Source organism: Typopeltis vanoorti, chromosome 10, assembly GCF_054136105.1.
Source record: "Typopeltis vanoorti isolate ZY-2024b chromosome 10, IOZ_Tvanoo_1.0, whole genome shotgun sequence".
NCBI lineage: Eukaryota > Metazoa > Arthropoda > Arachnida > Uropygi > Thelyphonidae > Typopeltis > Typopeltis vanoorti.
The window spans coordinates 82138985-82161300 of NC_143558.1; the positions used below are offsets into that span (position 1 = coordinate 82138985).

Sequence of the window (22316 nt, forward strand, 5' to 3'; positions counted from 1 at the left end):
TACAAAATTTTTTATAACAAATGACTTAATGGAATTTATTAATTTTGTTATGAAGAATTACTGTGTGTGCATATGTGTGTGTGTGCACATTATAATTCATAACTTTCCATTTAACCCAAGGAAGTTATTAGCAACAATTTAACTTTGAAATTGTCAGTAGCATAAGTCACCAAAATTTTAAATAGTTCAGCTAGCCATTTAATAGCTGTGAAGGATCTGCCTCAAAAAAAGTTTCTGAGGTTATCAGGTCATCCTCCACAATGTGCTGGGTGGTTTGATTTGTAGTCTTCGACAAATGATTTTCTCTACTTGTGTAAGTTGTCTATGCAGATACTATGTCCTAAGTATATCCTATTTAAACTTTTCCATAGGTGACATGGAAGCTCAGTTCCTTTCAGATTTTAGTTGGGAAGGAAATGCTTGTTAAGTGTCCCTTGGTAATTTTTTTCTTTCAAGTTTCTAGCCTTTATAGGTAGTTAGGTCTCGGTTATTTGTGCTTATTATTATGGAATTAAATAGTAAATTTGATTGTTCTAACCATCAGAGAAGTGAATAATCGCTTTCATTGGTAGGATGGTGTAATTTTCATGAGACATGATTCATTTGAATTTCTAATATCCGAAGGAATTTTTCTCATAATTAAACAAATGATAGTGTGAATGTATTTCATACTTTGTTTTGGTATTGATATTGACTTTTTTTTTTTTTTTTCAGAAGGAAAAAGGTTTTGTATCTCTTCCTTGTAATTTACAATAGGTGATTTCAGCTGTACCTGTGACAACTTGTTACTAGTGCATAATCTCTTGTCTGCAAAGTAGCCACATCAAAATTCAAAATGCTTGAAGTTACATATCTGGATATAATTCAGTGTTTTTCCCATCTTGCATTACTGGATCAAAATCACTATTCAGTCAGTCATCCTCAAATTACATTCCTTAAAGAACAGAATTAATCATATATATAATTGACAAAAATATAAACTAGCTGTTGTATGAATATTGGCTCTTTCTAGTCTTTGTTACACACAGAGAATAATAAGAATTCCTACTAGCTATTCCAATACCGATGCCGGTTGTTATGGTGTATAATTAGTTTGTGGTACTGCTTATCACTTTTGAATTTCATAACCACATTACATATCTAACTGATAAGCTTAGGCGTTGCTGGTTATTCATTACTTTTTTTTTTTTTTTCACGTTATTAACAACACCACACACACTTTTATCAACAAGGATGTTTTATTAACGCTAATATTTCGCTGATTTTCAAATCGGCATCATCAGAGCACAACACACATGTAAACGCGACAGTGAGTGAAACAATATAATTGCAGAAAGACAAAAGATCTAAAGTCCTATTTTTGGCGCCCTCTAACGAAAAAAAATAAAAATAAAAAATAAGCAGCAGTTATCCAGGAGTTTTCCTTAGGATAACCGTCTCCTAAATTTTTGGCAAATTAATGCAACCATATTTGTTAAGGTTGGGAGAATTCTTCAAAGCCATTGCTGACTCAAAAAATAGTCTTTCAGATCTATAACGACTCCTAAATAGCACATTCGTTTTTCTCCATCTAATCCTGTGTGAAGGAGTGTCCAAAGCGTGGTCTGCCAGTCCCGACTTGCCATAGTAATAGTAGCGAATGTATCTTTCATGTTCTTCCAGGCGGATGTTCACTGATCTTCCTGTTTGCCCATAATAGGCCAAGTCACAGTCACATGGAACTTCATACACTCCTGGGTGTGCTAAAGGGTGAAGTTTATCCTTTGGTGAGCGGATCAGAGTTGCCATCTTGACATGAGGCTTGAAGGTGGTGCGAAGGCCCCCCTCTCCCCCCTGTTAGCAAATTTTTACATGGAACACTTTGAAAACAAAGTACTTACCACAGCTACATACAAGCCACTAGTGTGGTTGCGCTATGTAGATGATGTGTTTGCCATCTGGCCCCATGGACAAGACACTTTGGATGCTTTTGTCACCTACCTAAACAGCCAACACCCCAAAATTCACTTCACAGTAGAAAAAGAATCAAATAACTGTTTACCATTTCTTGACACATTAGTCACCCGCCTTTCAGATGGATCACTATCTTTTTCTATTTACAGGAAGCCTACACACACAGGAAGATACCTACATAAACAATCACATCATCATCCAGTCCAACAGTACGGCATTTTAAAAACACTGACACACAGAGCCAGAGCCATTTGTTCTAACGATACAGCTCTGACCACTGAACTCCAGTACCTGCGCCATACGTTCTTAGCCAACGGCTACAATCCCTACAAAATAGAAAAAATACTACATAGGCCCATTACTTTCCCCCCCCCCCCTAATACACAAGAATACAACATGACCATTTCTATTCCCTACATCAGAGGTACATCGGAAAAGATAGCCAAAGTATTGGTGAAACATGGCCTTCGCACCACCTTCAAGCCTCATGTCAAGCTGGCAACTCTGATCCGCTCACCAAAGGATAAACTTCACTCTTTAGCACACCCAGGAGTGTATGAAGTTCCATGTGACTGTGACTTGGCCTATTATGGGCAAACAGGAAGATCAGTGAACATCCGCCTGGAAGAACATGAAAGATACATTCGCTACTATTACTATGGCAAGTCGGGACTGGCAGACCACGCTTTGGACACTCCTTCACACAGGATTAGATGGAGAAAAACGAATGTGCTATTTAGGAGTCGTTATAGATCTGAAAGACTATTTTTTGAGTCAGCAATGGCTTTGAAGAATTCTCCCAACCTTAACAAATATGGTTGCATTAATTTGCCAAAAATTTGGGAGACGGTTATCCTAAGGAAAACTCCTGGATAACTGCTGCTGCTTTTTTTTTTTTTTTTTTTTTTTTTTTCCCCGTTAGAGGGTGCCAAAAATAGGACTTTAGATCTTTTGTCTTTCTGCAATTATATTGTTTCACTCACTGTTGCGTTTACATGTGTGTTGTGCTCTGATGATGCTGATTTGAAAATCAGCGAAATATTAGCGTTAATAAAACATCCTTGTTGATAAAAGTGTGTGTGGTGTTGTTAATACCACATTACATATGTTAATTTACCAACCAAAATATCTGACAGTCCTCTCCTCAGCCATTCATAACCTTCTATCCTTTGACATTACAATAATATCAAGTGGAATGATTTGAAAGACTTTTACTCCTCTTTTCCATGGTAGACTATTTTTGCCATTTTCCTAATCCTGACACTTTTTGTGATAGAAATTATCCATGATGGAATGAGTGTCTAAATTCTCACCTATTATCCAAGCCATGGATTTTAGGAGATGTGCCAATATGGTTCAAGAAGGGTGGGGGAAGCATACTATGTGTGGCTTGAGATAAACTCTTGCTTAATATACAGCCTAACTGAAGCCACAACACTTACAAAACAATTCGTGTATTGGGAGAAATTCATGTTAGAGGTTTAATGGAGTGAAGCAGCACTAAGACATCATTGAAAATGTTATTTAATTCTTCCAATATTTCATTTCAATATTTTTAAGTCACTAAGACGTCATCAGGGATTAAAATGAGACTTGTAACATGTACACACACACACAAAGGCAACAGTAAACTAAGCGAACCATGTGAACAAAAGTCACGTGGTTCACTGGTGACGTCAAGCCTAATGTTTACCGTATTTACTTGAATATGACTTGCCCTTCCGTATACCTCGCACCCCTGATTTTACTTGATGAAATAAAGAAATTAAAAAGTTTCACATATACCTCGTGCACGAAAAAGTTTGAAACTTTTCAGATATTTTGGAATTCAGTTGAAGAGAATCATCATTTCAGCTCAACAATTGTTGGCTTGCCTTTGTTGTTGAGTTGTGCAATCTTTTGTTAATACCGTACCAATCATATTCATGTCTTCATAGCTATGTTATCTCTACTGGCCTACCATTGCTGTCAGTTTATTTCACACTCTGCTTTTACTTCTCATTAGTCATTCGTGAAGGATTGTGCATAACATATCTCAAGTCTTGTAAATTACTGGTAAGCTTTGCTTGAAATATGGAGAAATGTTCAAGTTACAGTGCTGGTTTTAAACTCAAAGTTGTTGATTTGACAGAAAAAAACGTGACAATCGAGCAGCAGGATGCGAGTTTAATGTGCAATATTGGTGCAAACATAAATTATTGCAAAATGATAAAAGGACAAGCAATAATGAAACTGTTTGTTTTAATTTAATTACAGAAGCATTTTCACTAAAGATTCAAATATATTGCATGATGAAGGTAAGCAGCTGATCTCGTAAATAATGTTGATAATTAAAATTTAAATACATTTTATATTTGTATAAATATATACAAATATAAATTATAATGAATACTGAGGATTTAATTATAAACGTCAATTCAGTTTTTTCCTGAAAAACTTTAGTTTCCAAAAATTCCTGCATATATCTCACACTACAAGTTTTTAACTTTAATTTTTTTGGGAAAAAATTCGAGTTATATTTGAATAAATACAGTATTAGCTACTTATGGAGCTAAGTTATGGATGTTGCATTCATTGTTGAACATTAAGTCTAGTGCTGATACTTGCTTCAGAGCAAAAGCAAAATTATGGCCAGGACTAAAGGCATCGACTGTAGCATCGCTAAACCTTTTTGATGACATGTTAACAGTTTAAAGAGTTTGAACTACAGGTACTGGTTTAGAATCAAGAAGACTTGTAATTTTTGATGTGTTTTTGATTTTTAAGAATGCTTTTTGAGCAGAAGCGTCTGAAATATCAAAGAGAATGGTGCAGAGTTTAGCGTTAGAATATTTGACAGCTCAGACTGCAATGAGCTGATGGTTGTGTTCGTAGCTGCAAGGATGGTACGTATAGCTGTGATTTGTTCCTGTAGCAGAGCAAAACTGGCATGCTTGTTGATATGGAGGCCTTTTTAGATTTGAACTTGAATGTATCCTGGACATCTTTTAAGAAAGTCCAGCCTGTTTATTTCTGTAGACAATCGAAGTTTCAACTTACTGTAAAGTTTTGCGTTTCACGCTATATTTTCATCATAAATAATCATAATCCGTTTGCTAACGCTTAAGCGCTGGGAGAAACTCATATCAGAGGCTTAATGAAGTGAAACAGCACTAAGAAAGGATTTAAAATGTTAATCCTTTCTTAATGCGGTTTCACTCCATTAAGCCTCTAACATGATGCTAAACAATCCTTAAAAGTGATTTGTAGAAACACATATGGTGGATGATTACTATAGTAAATATCTAGGTACCAGAGAAAGTTTGTTTTAGCAAAGGCTTGCTATAGTGAATTTAAAAGGAATAAATAATTCCCCTACTCAATTCCCAGGAATTAAAAGAAATGACAGGAAAATTGTATGTTGATGTTAGAAACCAAAAGATTTGTAGGAACCATGAAAGTACACAGAACAACACAGTTACAACGGAAATGTGTGTAACTAGAAGAGTATGAAATTATAAATTCCAGAATTTCAAAATGTTAATTAGTTTAATGTCACATAATGTGCACTTATTTAGTTCACTGTGAACTAAATATGTGCAGTCAGTGAACATTATTGGTCGCATCCAGTTATAAACAGGGAAGGAACACAAGTGATTAATAGCTGCTACTCATCATTCAGCCTTGGAGAGGCGATTGAAACAGTCCCATATTCTCATAAACAAATCATCTCCCTAATGACAGATCTAACATTCATCATAGGTCCCCCCCCCCCCCACATCCAGTTAGGAAGCTGATTTTCACGCCATCTGCACTAATTCTGCCTAATCACAGGGATCAGCACAGATTGCAGGCTAGCTGTTCATTACTCATCACCTCAATCTTTGTAATTGGTGACAATTATAAAGTTGACTGTCTAAATTCATGTTATTTTAATTTTATTATTACTGACCACACATATTTAGTTAATTATGAAGATTTCAGGAAGTGATATTAAACTATTGTTAACATTTCGAAATTTAAACATTCTGGATTTTTATAATTTCATGTTCTGCCGGTTCGTTCTGTCTCCCATCATTGTTTGCATATATAATATTTTTATTTTGTATGCTTTGTCTAGTTCTTTCCAGTCCTTTGCATTCTGTTATTATTGTACTATTTTCTTTGTTCACTGATCTTGCTACAATTTTCTTCATTCTTTTCTTTTCTAGTTATGATACTGTATAGAATTTACCGATGTTTTGTACTTCCCACAAAATTAGACTGACCACTGGTATTTTTGGCATCAGTGTTGAGGAAATTCAGTTTCAAACTGCTATTTGCAATATTCAGACTAATGTATTTTGTCTTTTAATTGTTCTTAGTCCTTCTAGAGCTGGTTTGCTTGTTTTGCAGAATAAAAAAAAAAAAGTTTTTTTTTTTGAAGTTTGGTATTCCCCATTCTGTAGATCAAACAGACCTTTTTTCAGTCTGCAGTAAACAGGGTAGCAATCTTGCACTTGAGCAGTAAAAATCATCTGCTTCCTTAGCTGAGAATGATGAATGTACCAGATCAGTTTTGTTTTGTTGTTTTGTCTATTCATATTAGTCATGAGGTCAATAATTAGTTTCTTAAATAGCCATAAAACCAAGCAATTAAGCACGGAAAATTTTATTTTATAGTATCTCTAATTGTGGACAAAATGAAAGCACAATCATGCGTTATGTAGGAGATGGATATTTGGACTGTATATAGAAAAGAATCCTGTTTCTTATGCTCAGAGTTGTTCCATTGTGGTATAATATACCACACATGTCACTGCTTTTCCACTGGTCATACATTACCTTAGTATGGATGCCTTGATGCTGATTATTGCTCATGCATTTTTTGTAATAGAAGAAACAGATGTTTCAGGATAATAAATTTAATTAAGCCAGTTTTTCACCAATGTCTCATTATAGCACAAAGATAAAAATATGTATGTGCAAGCAAGTATAATAGAAGGAACTCAAACACAGACAATGATGTAATTGTACAGTCCTAATTGGTGCCCTCTGTGAACATGGTAAGGAGAGCTTGTTGGAATAATGGATAGTTTCATAGGTGGCCATATTTGCAGTAGTAAGCCATATTTATTTATTTATAAATATGGTAAAGGGAATGTTATAGATGATTACTAAATAACTTAAGGAATTCACAACGTATACTGGAATATAAATTAAAATAAACTTTAATATATACTTCCTATATTTCGACAACATCACATTGCCATCTTCATGGGAACATAAGATTAAGACACGTGCACGCAGGCTCTAAAAACAGCAAATGAAGTTGAAGCGAGGAAACTACTGTTTTTCCTAAAGTCCTGATGGTGCTCCCTAGCAGGCTATATTAGGTATTCTTGGCCGTTGGGCTGAAGTTCTCAAGATGTACGTCTCCCAAATTTAGGGCAGTCTCATGCATCCAAATTTGTTGAGGTTTAGCATGTTTCTTAGGTCTGAGGCTGATTCTATGAATAGTTTTTCAAATTTATACTTGCTGCAGTGTATTACTGTGACTTTCTTCCAACGTATTCTGTGGCGTGTATCTAAAGCATGGTCTGCAAGCCCAGGGTGGCTGTACTGGTGAAACCGGATGTAGTCCTTGTGTTCCAAAATTCTGATATTTGCTGTCCTGCCTGTTTGGCCAAAGTGGGACAGCTTACAGCTGCAAGGGACCTGGTATACACCAGGTAGGTCTAGGGGAAGTGGTTGGTCTTTAGTGGAGCGGATAAGGGATGCCAATTTTCTATATGGTCTGTAACAAGAGGTCAGGTCATGTTTATTCAGGATTTTGGTAATTTTTTCTGAGGTGCCCCAGATGTAGGGAATGGTGATGGATTTAGAGTAATTTTTTTTGTGAGGGGGGTGGGTGGGTGGGGGGGCTGTGGTCTACTGGTTTTAGTATTTTTTGTGGGTTGTAGCCATTGGCTGAGAAAGTGTTAAGGATGTGATTTAGTTCAGTGGTTAGGGCATTGTCATTTGAACAGACTAGTTTAACCTTGTTGTATAGTGTCTTAATAACTCCATATTGTTGTGTGTGTGTGCTGGGGGGGGGATTGTTGTTGAATATACCCTGCCTGTATGGGTGGGGTTTCTATAAACTGAGAAAACCAAGGTTCTATCAGACTGGCAGGTGACTAGTGTGTCTAGGAAAGGGAGGCTGTTTTTTTTCTCTTTTTCCAGGGTGAACTTGATTCTGGGGTGTTGGTTGTTTAAGTGCATTAAGAAGGAGAGGAGTGTATCAGAGCCATGTGGCCAAATAGAAAACACATAATCAATGTAGCGAAGCCATATGGTAGGTTTTTGTGGTGCAGAGTTTAAGGCTTTCTCTTCAAAAGTCTCCATAAAGAAGTTGGCCAAGGGTAGGGAGAGTAGTGAACCCATGGCTGTTTCCCCCCCCTCTATCTGTTTGTAGAATTTTCCCTGCCAAACGAAATAGCCTAAGTTCATTGTAAATTGAAATAGGGCTGAGATATCGGGGGGGGGGGGGGAATTTAGCTTGGATGAGCTCTAAGGTTTCCTTGAGTGGAACATTTGTGAATAAGGAGGAGACATCAAAACTGACCATTATGTCAGTATGTTGGAGTGTAAGGTTTTCTACACTGGCTTTGAAGTGGGATGAGTTTTTTGTGTGACGGTATGTTGCCAGTATAGTGTGTGAGTGCTTTGGCTAAATGTTTGGTTAATTTGTATGTGGGGGAATCAATGCCATCCGCTATGGGACGTAATGGCACATTTTATTTATGTATTTTTGGGAGCCCATATATACGGGTGTGTGTGTGGGGGGGGGGCTGTCTAGAGTTAAAAGGTTTTAATTTGTTATAACTTCCACAGGCCAAGAAGTGACCTTCTTAAGGAGCCTATGAAGTTTTCTAATTTGTGAGTTGTGGTGGTATTGTATTCAATGGGGAGGTAAGTAGCCCGATCTAATAGAAGAGCATTAAGCTTACCTGTGTAGTCAGTATGGTTGAGCACCACAGTGGCGTTTGCCTTGTCCGGTTTGGTGATTACTATTTCTTTGTCTTTCTTCATTTCAAGTAGAGCCTTATATTCACTATTGGATATGTTGGTTTTTGGTGGTCTTGCTTTGGTGAGAACACAGGCTACATCCAGTCTAGTTGGTGATGTGGCTTGGAAGGTAGCAGATACCGCGTTCAATCTGGATCGTAATTTCCTCGGCCGGTATTTTTCTAGAGCAATGCCAAAATTGTGGCCATGTGCATTGAGTGCTTCAGGCTTCAAAATAACAGAAGAAAAGTTGACTACCGTGTTGAGTGGTAGTTTTGGTTTGGAGGTAGAGTTCTTTTTTAAATTATCAAATTTCTTGATATGTCGACTCCGTATTTTCTCAAATTCTTTATCTGCTGAAGTGCATGAGACATCATATAGAATTGACCAAAGTTCGTGATTCAGCATGTTGAAAAGCTCTTCCTCTAGCACCCGAATAGCTTTGTTTGCATCAGCTAGGAGAACGCGCGTGGCAGTAATTTGTTCTCGTAGCAAACCGAAGCTCGCATGGTTATAAATTCGGAGAGCCTTCTGTGAAAAGAAACGGTGCTTAAATTTCACACAATTTGGGATTACTTGATTATCCTGGCAGCGTTTTAGGAAGGTCAAATGATTCAGTTGTCTCGATAACTTCAGCTTATTCAGGAATGTTATAGCGCTGTATCACATTCCCAAAACATCTTTTCTGATATACATATAGGCTTTTTTTCCAAGAATTCAATAATCTGAATCACTAGCATAGTCTATATCTCCAAAGTAACTGCAGTGTGGGTATTGGTTGTAATGTTCAGGTGGATGTTAACATATTCCCAGATTTGACAACAACAGTATGCATGTTTGCAAGGGGCACTAGGATGATTTAAGTAATGGAAATGATCTTTTGGTGAGTGGATAAAGGATAGTTAATTTTTAGTAAATATTATATCATTTAAGAACTTTATTTATTCTATTATTATTTTTTTTTTTTGTGAAGTCCAGATATAAAGGATGGTGTGCTTTTTTGCAACTTTGGTTTTAGGAAAGGTGTAAGAATTGTTTTTGTTGAGGGGGGGGAAGCCATTGGCTGAAAAAAAAATCATCGATGCGATTTGATTGATGAGGATTGTCAAACAGATGGATTTGATAATGTTTTAATGATGATGATGATGATGTACTGTTGGGAGGAATTGTGGTGTGAGAGAGATGACTGCATCTCCTGATATGTGCAGATTTGCTGTAGATGAAGAAAAATGAGGATCGATAGAATAGTCAAGTGACTAAAGTGTTAATAGTGGGTAGATGTTTTTTTTTTTTTTTTTAAAGAATGGAACCTAGGTTCTAGTTGCATGCTATAAAAGAACATTTCTAATAGCCCTATGTACAAATGGAGAATGCATTCTCAGTGCAAATCACATCTTCCTGATAAGTGTTAACTCAAATTTCAAGACTTGGACCGGCATTTCTCCTTATGTTCTTCATGCTTCTGGTGGCCAAGTGTCACATTAGTGTTTTTTTGAGTTATCTGCACTTATAGGCATTTGTAGATATTTAGTTTTAAACATTGCAAATTATTGGAATAGAATGAATCAAATTGGGGGTTGTGGGGGTGACACAAATCTCTACATAGTTACATTTTGTTTTGATTGAAATTTTGCATGTTGTTAGTATGAAGATTTATTTTCTTTCTTGGTGAAAATAGAATGGATAGCTTATGCTCATGAATATTCTTTGTTACTGTTGTTACCGATTTGAATTTTATGTACTAATATAAATTTTTTTTAGGTTCGTTTTACACTAAAGTACAGGCACTGTGATGGAAAGTTAGTTATAAAAATTACAGATGATCAAGTGGTAAGTGTTCATTTTAAATTAAATGAACATGTCTATGGAAAGTCTAATAATAAATGACTAGCTATGTTTTATGAAATTTGTGCTAATATAAAATCACCAGACTTCAAAATTGTCTGGAATTGATTTGATTTTTTAAACTTTTTTTCCCCAGTGCTTCTGAAAACTAATTTTTACTTTCTGCACTTGTGAAAATAAAAAAGCAAATTATCATATTTTTTGCCTTATAAGATGCGCTTTTTTGTACCTAAAATTTATCTGAAAATTAGGATGCATCCTGTTTTTTTGAATGAGTTTTATGAACTGGTGCATCTTGTGCAGTGATGTGTTTTTTTATGTATGCACAGTTAAGGTGCATCATCACTTGTCTGTAATGCATGATCAGTTTGAATAGTTGCACAGTTGTAAACAGTCACGCATTTAAACTAGCAATCAATACATTATTATATTTATTTATTTTTTTTATAACCCATGGACTCCATGCAGCATAGACATAGCTATACAATCGCATTTAAGCATAGCGTGATTGAGAACACAAAGAATGGCAGCAGAGTGGCACTTTGGGCCTTCACCTACAGGAAAAAAAAATAGTATGAACTTGGAGGAAACAAGAGCAGCAATTAATAGAAGCAGATTCTAAAAAACACAATCTCTGCAGAAAACTAGAAATTGAAAATGAATTAAAAACTTGGATAATGGATCAAAGAAGATTGGTTTGCAAAAAATAATTATTCAACGAGCAAAATTATTGGCAATAGAAAGAAATACCATTGATTTTACGGAGTTGCCATCATAGTCCTTTAGATTTATGAAGAGAAATTATTTATATCTGCAAAAACGAAAATATCAAAAAAAAAAAAAAATCCAGACAAAATCAAAAATAAAATTGAGTTTCACAGATTCATCATAAATGCTAGAAAACTAGCCAATTTTGAACTTTCAACAGATAGCTAATACAGATGACGTGCCTCTGACTTTTGATATGCCCTCGAACAAGACTGTTGACTCTAAAGGTAAAAAAATATTATTATTAAAACTTCTGGTCACGAAAAAACCCACTATACTGTTGTTTTGTTGTGCTGTGTGGATGGAATAACACTGCTACCTTTAATTTTTAAAAGAAAAACAATCTTCTTCTTCTGCAGCTTGTCTTACTTAAGTAGGGTCTCTGTTCTCAGTGAGTCTCCTCCACATCCTCCTGTCTTGGGCTATAAGCACATTCAAGTTCTTCATACTCAAGTCCTCCTCCACCAGCTCTCTCCATCTCTTCTTTGGCCAACTGCTCTTCCTCCTCCCCTGCACATCCATCTGCATGACCTTTCTTCCCACATACTTGTCCTCCCTCCTCATCACATGACCAAACCTCAACCTTGCCTCCTGTATCTTGAATTGCAACAGATCATTGAAGAAGGAAATTATACCGATGATCAGATATTTAATGCTGACGAAACAGGCTTATTATGGAAAAAAATGCCCACTGAAACATTTTTAGCAAAAAATGAAAAATCACAGCCTGGCTACAAGGTTTCGAAGGAGCGTGTAACTCTTTTACAATGTGGCAATGCTTCTGGAGATTACAAGATGAAGCCTCTCTTTATTTATCGTTCACAAAATCCTCGCCCACTTAGAAGTTTAGATAAAAATTTTCTCCCTGTTCATTGGAGGTTCAATAGAAAAGCTTGGATGACAAAACCATTTTTGAGGATTGGTTTAAAAATTGTTTTTGTCCTGAAGCTGAAAGCTACTGCAAGTCATTAAATCTTGTTGATATTAGATAATGCACCTAGCCATCCAACAGCACTGAATGATTTGTGCGAAAATGTAAAAGTTATTTATTTACACCTAATACCACTTCCATCATCCAGCCAATGGAATAAGTTATAATTGCATCCTTTAAGGCATATTACCTAAGAACTTTTTCACAAGCAATAGAAAAGACTACAGGAGATGAAGCTATGACTTTGACAGAATTCTGAAGGCATTCAATATCAAAAATTGCATTGAGAATGTCAAGGAAGCATGGAGTGAAGTAACATCTAGCAACCTGAGAGCGGCATGGCAAAAGATTATTCCTCATTGTGCAAATGATTTTAAAGGATTTGAAAATGAAGTAACCCATGTTATCAATGACATAACTAAGCTTGGCTTTGATCTAGGACTAAAAGAAATTGAAAAAGGTGACGTTCAGGACCTGCTTCAGTCACATGATAAGGAGCTGGATGATGATCTAATTAACCTCGAGAGAGAGAACGTGCTTACGATGCTCAAATCGATGATAATGACGAACAAATTAACATGGCACTGAAGGAATTTACCCTCAAAGAAATGGACGAAATATTTAGAATTGCTGAAAATTTTAAAGAAAAAATCTTGAACGGCAATCCTAATCTCGAGCAATCAATGAAAGTTCATCAGGAAATTGAAAATTCTATCCGTTACTACCGAGTTTTATACGAAGAAAAAAAGAAAGAAAAAATTCCACCAGACAACTCTACACCAATTTTTATCCAAGAAAGAATAATTGTATGTACTGTATTGTACTCCTTTTATATATAAATAAAGATTAAAGAATAATGTTGTTTTTCTAAATGAACATTCATTTTTTACTTAACACGTTTAACACATTTCTTTTTTACTTCATATATAAAATTTAATTAATAGATTTGAAAAATCCTTGGCAATGATCACCCATTTTAAATGCATTATTTATCCCAATTATCGCAGATTCGATTATTGGTGTATTTTTCGTGGCAACAATAACTGCGATAATCGAGGTATTCCTGTATATGTGTATGTGTATTGATTTTTTAAGAATTGTTTTTTATCTTATAAACAGATAATACTTGTATTAAAATGTAAAATAAAAAATTATTTACATGAAAAATTTCTTATACTGCAAAGAATTTTATTTTTTTCCCCAAAAATTCGACATGAAAAATGTGATGTGTCCAATACAACGGTGGACCTTATAAGTTGGAAAATATGGTAATTACTGAATATCATTACTAAAAAAATAGCTGCACCTTCAGATGACCTTCTTGGAGCAGTAACAAATTTTGAAAACTTGTTAACCCTCCACAATACCAGCTGTAACCACAAAAAGGAAAAGTTATATGCTGAAAACGAATATGGCTCCTCTTTCAATGTTTTGCAATATTGAAAGAGGGGCCATAGAAATATACCCATGTTTGAATCTCTTTTTCGAAGTAATTATTCCAGACATCTAGAATATCTGTCTTTACCTTCAGTTTTTATGTCACCTTTATTATCTCTGATTCCTTTTGCAACACTTTTTCCTCTGCTAAACATTATTTTCAGTAGTAACTAGAATATTTTGCTATCTTCTTGATATTTACTTCTATTTTACCAATCTACCCATAATTTGTTTAGCTACTTTTACACACTGCTTTGCCTTCTTGCATTTTTCTCTGTATGTGCTCACAGAACATATGCTGACTTAATTGCTAGGAACTTTCAGTAAGCTTTCTCTTTTCCGTGACTCATCATCATCAAATTCCTGCCATGTACCCTCAAGGGGTGTACAGGATATGACAGTACTACATGAAAAAATTACATCATTACTAACTTCTTATCTACAATTTTCCTCCAAATCAGTCAGTTACTTGTCAAGACTCCAACATTATCAGATCTTATATTTCTATCGTCTAAGGCACTTTGTACTGTATCAATCCACCTATATCTTGGTCTTCCTCTGGGTCGTTTTCCTGCCAACCTGGCAGAGAACACTTGTTTTGCTAATCTTTCCTCTCCCATTCTATTTAAGTGACCATACCACCTGAGATTCGCTCTGCTAATGCATTCCTGGATGCTGACAATGTCAAGTTCTTTCCTAATATCCTCATTTTTAATATGATATTGCCATTGATGCCATCTGTTCACGCCTCTAATCTTTCTCAGGACTCTCATATCTGCGGTCTCTAGTCTTTGGTCAAGTGTTTTACTTCTGACCCAGCTCTCAGATCCATAAGTTAAAACTGGTTTGAGCACTGTCTTGTATACAGCTAATTTAGTGTTCCGACTAATTTCTCTCTTATTCCATATGAATTTATTCAATTGACTTCCCACCATACCAGCTTTGCTGATTCTGTTGTCTATTTCTATGTTTAATTTACCATCTTCAGTAAAAATCGTGCCTAAGTAGCTGAAATGTTTTACTTGTTCCACATGTTCTTCATTCACAACACAATTAACATTTTCAATGATTCTGCCTATTTTCATTGTCTTTGTCTTTTTATTGCTGACCTTCATACCATATCTATTACAACAGCTATTCAATTTAGTCAGAGAATCTTGCAGACTTGTAGTGGATTTATTTAGAAGTATAACATCATCCGCATAAAGCAAAGAGCTGACATTAACATCTCCAATTTTGATATCAGGTTTAATACCACTTTCCTTCAAAATGTGATCCATATAGATAATGAATAACAGAGGGGATAATGTACATCCTTGTCTCACACCAGATTTAACATTAAACCATCTTCCTGTACTTCCTTCAATTCTAACAGCTGACTTACAACTCAAATATGCCCCATTGACACCATATAAATGCAGCATATTGAATAGCTTCTCTCTTGGCACCTTGTCATATGCCTTTTCCAAATTGACAAAACATAAATACAGATCTTTGTTATATTCCCATGCTTTCTCGACTATTTGTCGTAAAGTGAAGATCTGATTCTGACAGCCTCTATTTGGCCTGAATCCAGCTTGTTCTTCACCAAGCTTTTCTTCCACAAGTCTTCTCAACCGTTTCTCAAGTATACTTGCATAGATCTTGCCAGGAACACTCAGTAGGGAAATACCTCTTAATTTTCACATTCAGTTTTATTTCCCTTTTTATATATGGGTACTGTGAGAGCTCTACTCCAATCATCGGGAATTTGTCCCTCTGTCCAGGTTTTCTGAACTATGCAGTGCAGCCACTGTAAAACTTTTATACCACCATACTTCAACATTTCTGGTCGAATATCATCTGCTCCTGCTGCCTTTCCATATTTCAAGCCTTTGATGGCTTTTTCTACTTGAAGTATGGTTATGTATTCCTGACTGCATGCCTGGTCAGTGTTTTTTATCACTGTGCTGTCATCACTGCTTGTTTCATTTAGTAGTTTTTCAAAGTAATTACTCCATACTTCAAGGATATCTTTTTCTCCTGTTTTCATGTCACCTTTATCATCTCTAACTCCTTTTACAGCACTCTTTCCTCCATTCCTAAGTTTCTTCAACAACCTCCAGAATATTTTGCCACCTTCTTGATATTTATTTTCTATATTCTTGCCAAAGTCCTCCCACGACTTTTGTTTAGCTAGTTTTACACACTCTTTAGCTTTCTTACATTTGTCTCTGTATTCTGTAAGAGTAAAAGCTGACTTATTTGCCAGGAACTTTTGATATGCTTTCTTCTTTTCCTTCGCTGCCTCTTTAACTCCCTGTGTCCACCAGGGCGTTCTGATTTTTTTATCCTTGCACACAACCTCACCACATGCCTCTCTGGCAGAATCAATCAATGTTTCCTTCAGAGTTTGCCACTGAATCTCCAAGGTTTGATTCCTGTTCTCAAACTCTTTCATTTTCTTTTCAATAATCTTTCTGTATTTTAGTCTACAGTTCACATCTGAGAGCTACTCAACTTTTATTCGCTTTAAAACTTTCTTATATGTTATTCTTTTCAATATGAAATTCAATTTTATCCTGCTCAAGACTAAATAGTGCACACTTCCAATTTCAAATCCTCTGTACACTCTGGTGTCCTGCACCAGGGAGAAAAACATCACTATCAACAATAACATAGTCAATGAGACTTTTCTTATTCCTTTCCTCTTCTCCCCATGTGAATTTGTGCACATTTTTCTGTTGGAACATGGTGTTAGTAATAACCAGTCCATGTCCTGAGCAGAAATCCAACAGATATTTGCCATTATTATTAGCTTTGCTCTTTTCTCCAAATTTTCCCAAAATATTTTTGTATGTCTCACAATCATTTCCTACTCTGCTATTTAGATCGCCAACAAGGACCAACTTTTCCTTTTTCATTGTGTCAGTTGCTTTTTCTGAAGCGTCAAAAAATTCCTCCACTTCTACCTTAGTAGAACCTTCTGTGGGACCATAGGCACAAATAAGTCTCATTGTCCAGTTCCCCATTCTCATATTTGCCCACATTACTCTACTTGAGACTGACTGCTATTCAAGAAGATTAGCCTCGTATTTTGTGTTGAATATTATGGCTACTCCTTCTTTTCCTTGATTGTCATTGCCTGAATATAACATTTTGTATTTGTTGCTCAGAACGATCTCACCAGTTTTGGTCTTTTTTGTTTCAGTCACCCCTATTATGTCGATCTGGTACTTATCTAATTCCTCAGCTAGCTCCATTTCTTTGCCATTCAGGCTTCTTATGTTGATAATACCGATCTTTAACTCTGGTGATGTTGAGTTGGGGTTTGTTTTCAGATTTGTTCCAGTAGCTGGCTGTTCGCCCTGGTTCCCTGGCGAAAACAACGGGGGCCTTGTTTAACCGGACGACGCCCCAGCCGGCATGAAATTTTGTCATGTTGTATCGTCGTTTTTTTTATTTTGGTTTAACCAATAAGAATACAATTTGGTCGGCTAAATCCCAAATTGCCAGCCCATCCTCGTTCGTTCAGTATCAAAGTAGATACCGAACAGGGTGCACCACGAGAAGGTGAAGATTGGACATTAGGTCAGAAGCTCTGGTTGGTTCTCCGCATTCCTTTAAAGGCTATGTGGAGATCTCCTCTCAGTTATAGAGCTTTGACCCTTAAGCACCCCCTTTTCCGTGACTACCTTTCTTTAATTTTTTGAGGCCCATGGAGTTTAGGCTTTTCTACCTTTGGTGACAAGGGTAGAAAAGTTCAGTACCACATTGCCTTTCTGGTTGAATAAAATCAGCGTATTTTCAGTCTGTTACTGAATCTCCTAGCTTGGATTATTTTCAAACTTTTTTTTTTCCTCGAATAATACTTGTATATTTGAATCTACAGTTTACCTCTGAAACACTTCAATTATTTTAAAAAAAATGTACTCGTTTTTTCATTATGAAGTTAATTTTCATCCTGTTCAAACTAAATAGTGATATTTCCTATTTCATATTATCAGTGCATCCTTGTGTTCTTAACAAGTGTGAAGATTTGACTGACAACAAAATCATAAGACTTTCCTCTGTCTTGAATTTAAGTTCTTTCTGCTGGTTTCATATCAACAAATTGGTCTCTTTGTCAGATTTTTGTTGATCAACCCTTTTCAGAAGCATCTTTAAATGCATTAATTTATCTAGATTTTAATGAATTTTTTTTTTTTTTTACATCTTGGTTAAACCTTGCTCTTTAGATAAAGTTTTCATAGAGAAGCAATTAACCATAAACAAGGGATCAGATACTGAGCATGGTTAGTGTAGTGATACTGATATTTCCAATTAATCCTGCTCAACAGCTTAAAGGACTATTTATGTCTAATGCTGCTATTACTAGATTTCTCCATCTGTCTCTGTCATAGGTTGCATCTGGCATAAAGTGCTCATCCAGTTGTCTTAGGTCTTTCTTTATGATATATATCCATCCATTGTACTCATGATCTTGCTGAGTTCTTTTCTTATCAGTTTTATTTGGAAATACAGTAGAACTCTGTTATAACGATCACAGTTGCAGCGAATTCACGTTTATAATGAATAATTTTGAAGGTATATTTGAATTACATTTGATTTAATGCATGTATTTTTATAATTTAACGCCCGATAAAACTTTTCAATTTAAAATCGAAAAGTGCATTGGCGGAAGACTTATCAAAAATAGACTCACAGTTTTAGTTTGTGCGAACATGACTGGTAGATAAAAGAAAGCTTCTTGTAATTGGAAAATCGGCAAAGCCTAGATGCTTTAAAAACATAAAGAAACTTCCCATTGATTATACAGCAAATAAGAAGGCTTGGATGACATCTTCAATTTTCGAAAATGAAATTCGCAAGTGTGATAAAAATCTTCGCAGTGAAAACTGGAAAATTTTGTTATTGATAGACAACTGTCCTGCCCATCCTGTAGTGGCTAATTTAACAAACGTAAAACTTGTTTTTTTGCCACCGAATGTGACATCTGTCTTGCAACCACTTGATCAAGGCGTAATTAGATGTTTTAAATCCCATTTTCGTTGTCTGTTAGTCTTGGAACTGATAGAACGCAGAGAAAAATCCACGGAAAATGCTTATGCTTACGACTCAAAGATCAGTGTACTTCATGCAATACGTTTAATGAGTGATTCTTGGAATTTGATGTCATCGTCTATGATACAAAACTGTTTTAAGAAAGCCGGTCTTGTGGAATACGAGTGCGAATCTGAAGAAGATGAAGAGGATAACTTACCTTTATCAGCGTGGCTAAAAGTGCAAAACTTGAACAATTTTGAAACGTGCGCAGAGATTGATAATTTTATAGACATTGATAATGGCGTCGCAACTTGGGTATACCAACAGACGCTGACATCTTAAAACAAATCTCTCATACACCAGAAGAAGATAATAGTAGTAGTGACTCCTAGGAAGAAAATAGCAATGATGAGAAAATCGTTACCTGGTGTGAAGCAGAAAGTGCTTTACATGTTTTAACAAGATTTGTGGAATCGCAATCTGTAAGTTCAGACGACACATTCAAGTGTCTTAGTGGTATAAGGAACAATTTCAAACATATGAAACATGAGTCGTGTGCAAAGCAAAGCACGCTTGATGATTTTTTTATGTAAAAATGGGAAGTTTTAAAAATAAATTTTTGTTCTTTATATGTATGTATGCACATATGTATTTATGTTACCCTATATACCTATGCTGAGAAAAATCTGAAAACATTTTTAATTTGCTCAAATTATGACCTTCTTGGATATAACGAATAACGGTTATTACGAACAAATATATGCGGTCCCGTGGAATTCGTTATAACCGAGTTCTACTGTACTTGTTTGATTAAACACTGGATCTTCGAAACAGGTTTTGTAGTTAGTCCAGTATTTTGATTGCAATATGATCCAAAAATTTTTCTTGCTTTTCTTTGGAATGTGATGACAGAAAACTTACTGTATCTTGCTTTGCTATTGACCATGTTTTGCAATCTTAAGTTAATGTCATTTATAGATAGTTTAAATACCCACTGTTGGCTTTTTCAGTTTTCTTCTCTATTTCTTGATGCATATCATTGTGGCTATTAATGTTGATTCCTGGATAGTTAAAATATCCACTTGCTCAAAGATATAATTATGAACGACCAATTTGGATCAATTCTGATGGATTCCTTTGAAATGCACAGTTTTTGACAAGACCCATAAGCTTAATTGCCTTATATTAGATAGTTTATATAGAGATTGTTTAAGGGGTTAGTGCCAGATAACTGGGAGGAGAACCAACCAGGGTCTCCTGACCTAACATCTAATCTTCACCTTCAGATGGTGGACCCCATTAGTGGATACCTGTATTCCTACTAAACAAGGATGGGCTTGCCATTTGGGATTTAGTTCAACAAAATTGTGTTCTTATTGGCTTAAACCAAAATAAAATAACTGTGCAACTATGATGGAGTGCCATGCCTACTGTTTTTGTCAGGAAACTGTAGTGAAAAGTCAAACTCCAAGTCAAGATTAGCTGAAAAGACGTGTAACTAGCAGAAGAATTGGAGAAGTACCAGATTAACATAATAGGTGTTACTGAAACAAAAAATCAAACAAACAGGTGAGATTTTTCTAAGCAACAATTATAAAAAAATGCATTTATTAGACTAATATTTTGATGGTTTTCTACCTAGCATCTTTAGATCACAATTATAACTGACAAATACAAAATACTGAACTAAATAATTGTAGGAAACCATTTAAATTGTAACTGAACTTGCATGGTGCTCTCTATAGGCTGGATAACCATAAAGTTAATTTGGAGAAGTCAGGCTATTAGATCTCAAAATGATCTTTTGATGGTCTCTCAGATCTTTTGGATATCAATGCAGTTGAAGTTAGGAGAGGGCTTCATAGCTGATGCCAATTCTAAAAATAGTCTCTCGGACCTACACGTCTTCTGTGTAATATCATTGTTTTCCTCCATCTAATCCTATGTAAAGGAGTATTCAGAGCATGGTCTGCCAATTTCGATTTGCCATACAGATAATTACAGATGTAATTTTTGTGTTCCTCAAGGAAAATGTTACATGATCTACCAGCCTGCCAAAGTAGGCTAAACCTGAGGCACAATGAACTTTATACACACCAGCATGTGCAAAAGGATAAAGTTGATCTTTAGGAGACTGGATGAAGGTAGCTAGCTGAATGGGATGTTTCAAAGTGTATGGAGATTGTATTATTATTATTATTATTATTATTATACAGGTATCTCCGTGGAGGCAGAAGACTCATCATGGGAGATCCATTATTCACTCAATACCTATCATACGTCTCTTTAAATTCATTCACTGATGAAACATTCGCAACCACCTCTGGCAACCCATTCCACCCGTTCGCCATCCTCTAAGTGAAAAATCTAGTTCTAACACCCTTGCTAACACCACTCATATACAACTTCCACTTATGACTGACCTCTTGTTCTCTTCTCTCTTGCCATGTACTGAAAAGTCTAGTGTCGATCCCATAAAACTCCTTTAATAGCTTAAATGCTTCTCTGATATTAAGTTATCTCTTATCAGCTAATTTTTGAAGCCTACAGTCTATTCTTATAGGGAGCATTCCACAGATCTAGTACAATCTTTGTCAAACTTTGCCCATACTGCTAGTTTGTTTAAGTCTTCTTGCAGGATCTCTGTGACACCTTCATTTACCACTGCTCTTCCCATTTACAATCTTTGTCACTCACCTCTGGATCTTCTCCACAACTTCTTCATCCCCATGGAATCTTGGAATCCAGATGTGGTCTTATCACCTTTCTATCCCTGCTTGTTAGTCTGTTCTTCAACAACCACATAATCTGATGTGCTGTTTTGGTTACCTTTGCAATATGGCCTCTGTACCTCAACTCCTTGTCGACAATCATAATCAAGTCCCTGACCTCTGTAGTTTCATCAATATACTACACAGCTTCTGATCTCTTCTCAAAGTACATCATCTTACAGTTTAAGTGCATCACCTTAAACTCACTGCCATTTAACTTTGCCCATACTGCTAGTTTGTTTAAGCCTTCCTGCAGTATCTCTGCAATGCCTTCATTTACCACTGCACTTCCCAGTTTAGCATCATCAGTAAGTAACTGAATATTTCTTGACAGATCATTTCCTATATCATTGATATATAAATTAAATAACAGAAGGCCAAGTACTAAGCTCTGTGGTACACCACAGGTTACTTTCCTTCTCCTGGACTTAACTCTCCAGAAACCATTGTTTGATATCTCTTCATCAGCCATCCTCTAATCCAAATCAGCAGATTCATATTGCCAAGTCTAACAATATCACAAAGTAGCCATTTCCTCTAACTCCGTTGTCACTTGATTATGTAAAGTAAGCAAATTA

At 35.8% G+C, this 22316-nt stretch overlaps 1 protein-coding gene across 3 annotated transcripts in view; it reads left to right on the forward strand.

Annotated features, from left to right (window-relative positions):
• Srp9 (signal recognition particle 9) overlaps positions 1 to 22316 on the forward strand; it is a 66082-nt gene that overhangs the window by 23543 nt on the left and 20223 nt on the right. For all 3 annotated transcript variants that reach the window (XM_090399417.1, XM_090399418.1, XM_090399419.1), the window contains exon 3: positions 10723 to 10791. In XM_090399417.1, coding sequence (XP_090255543.1) covers positions 10723 to 10791 — 69 coding nt within the window. The remainder of the gene's footprint in view (positions 1 to 10722; positions 10792 to 22316) is intronic.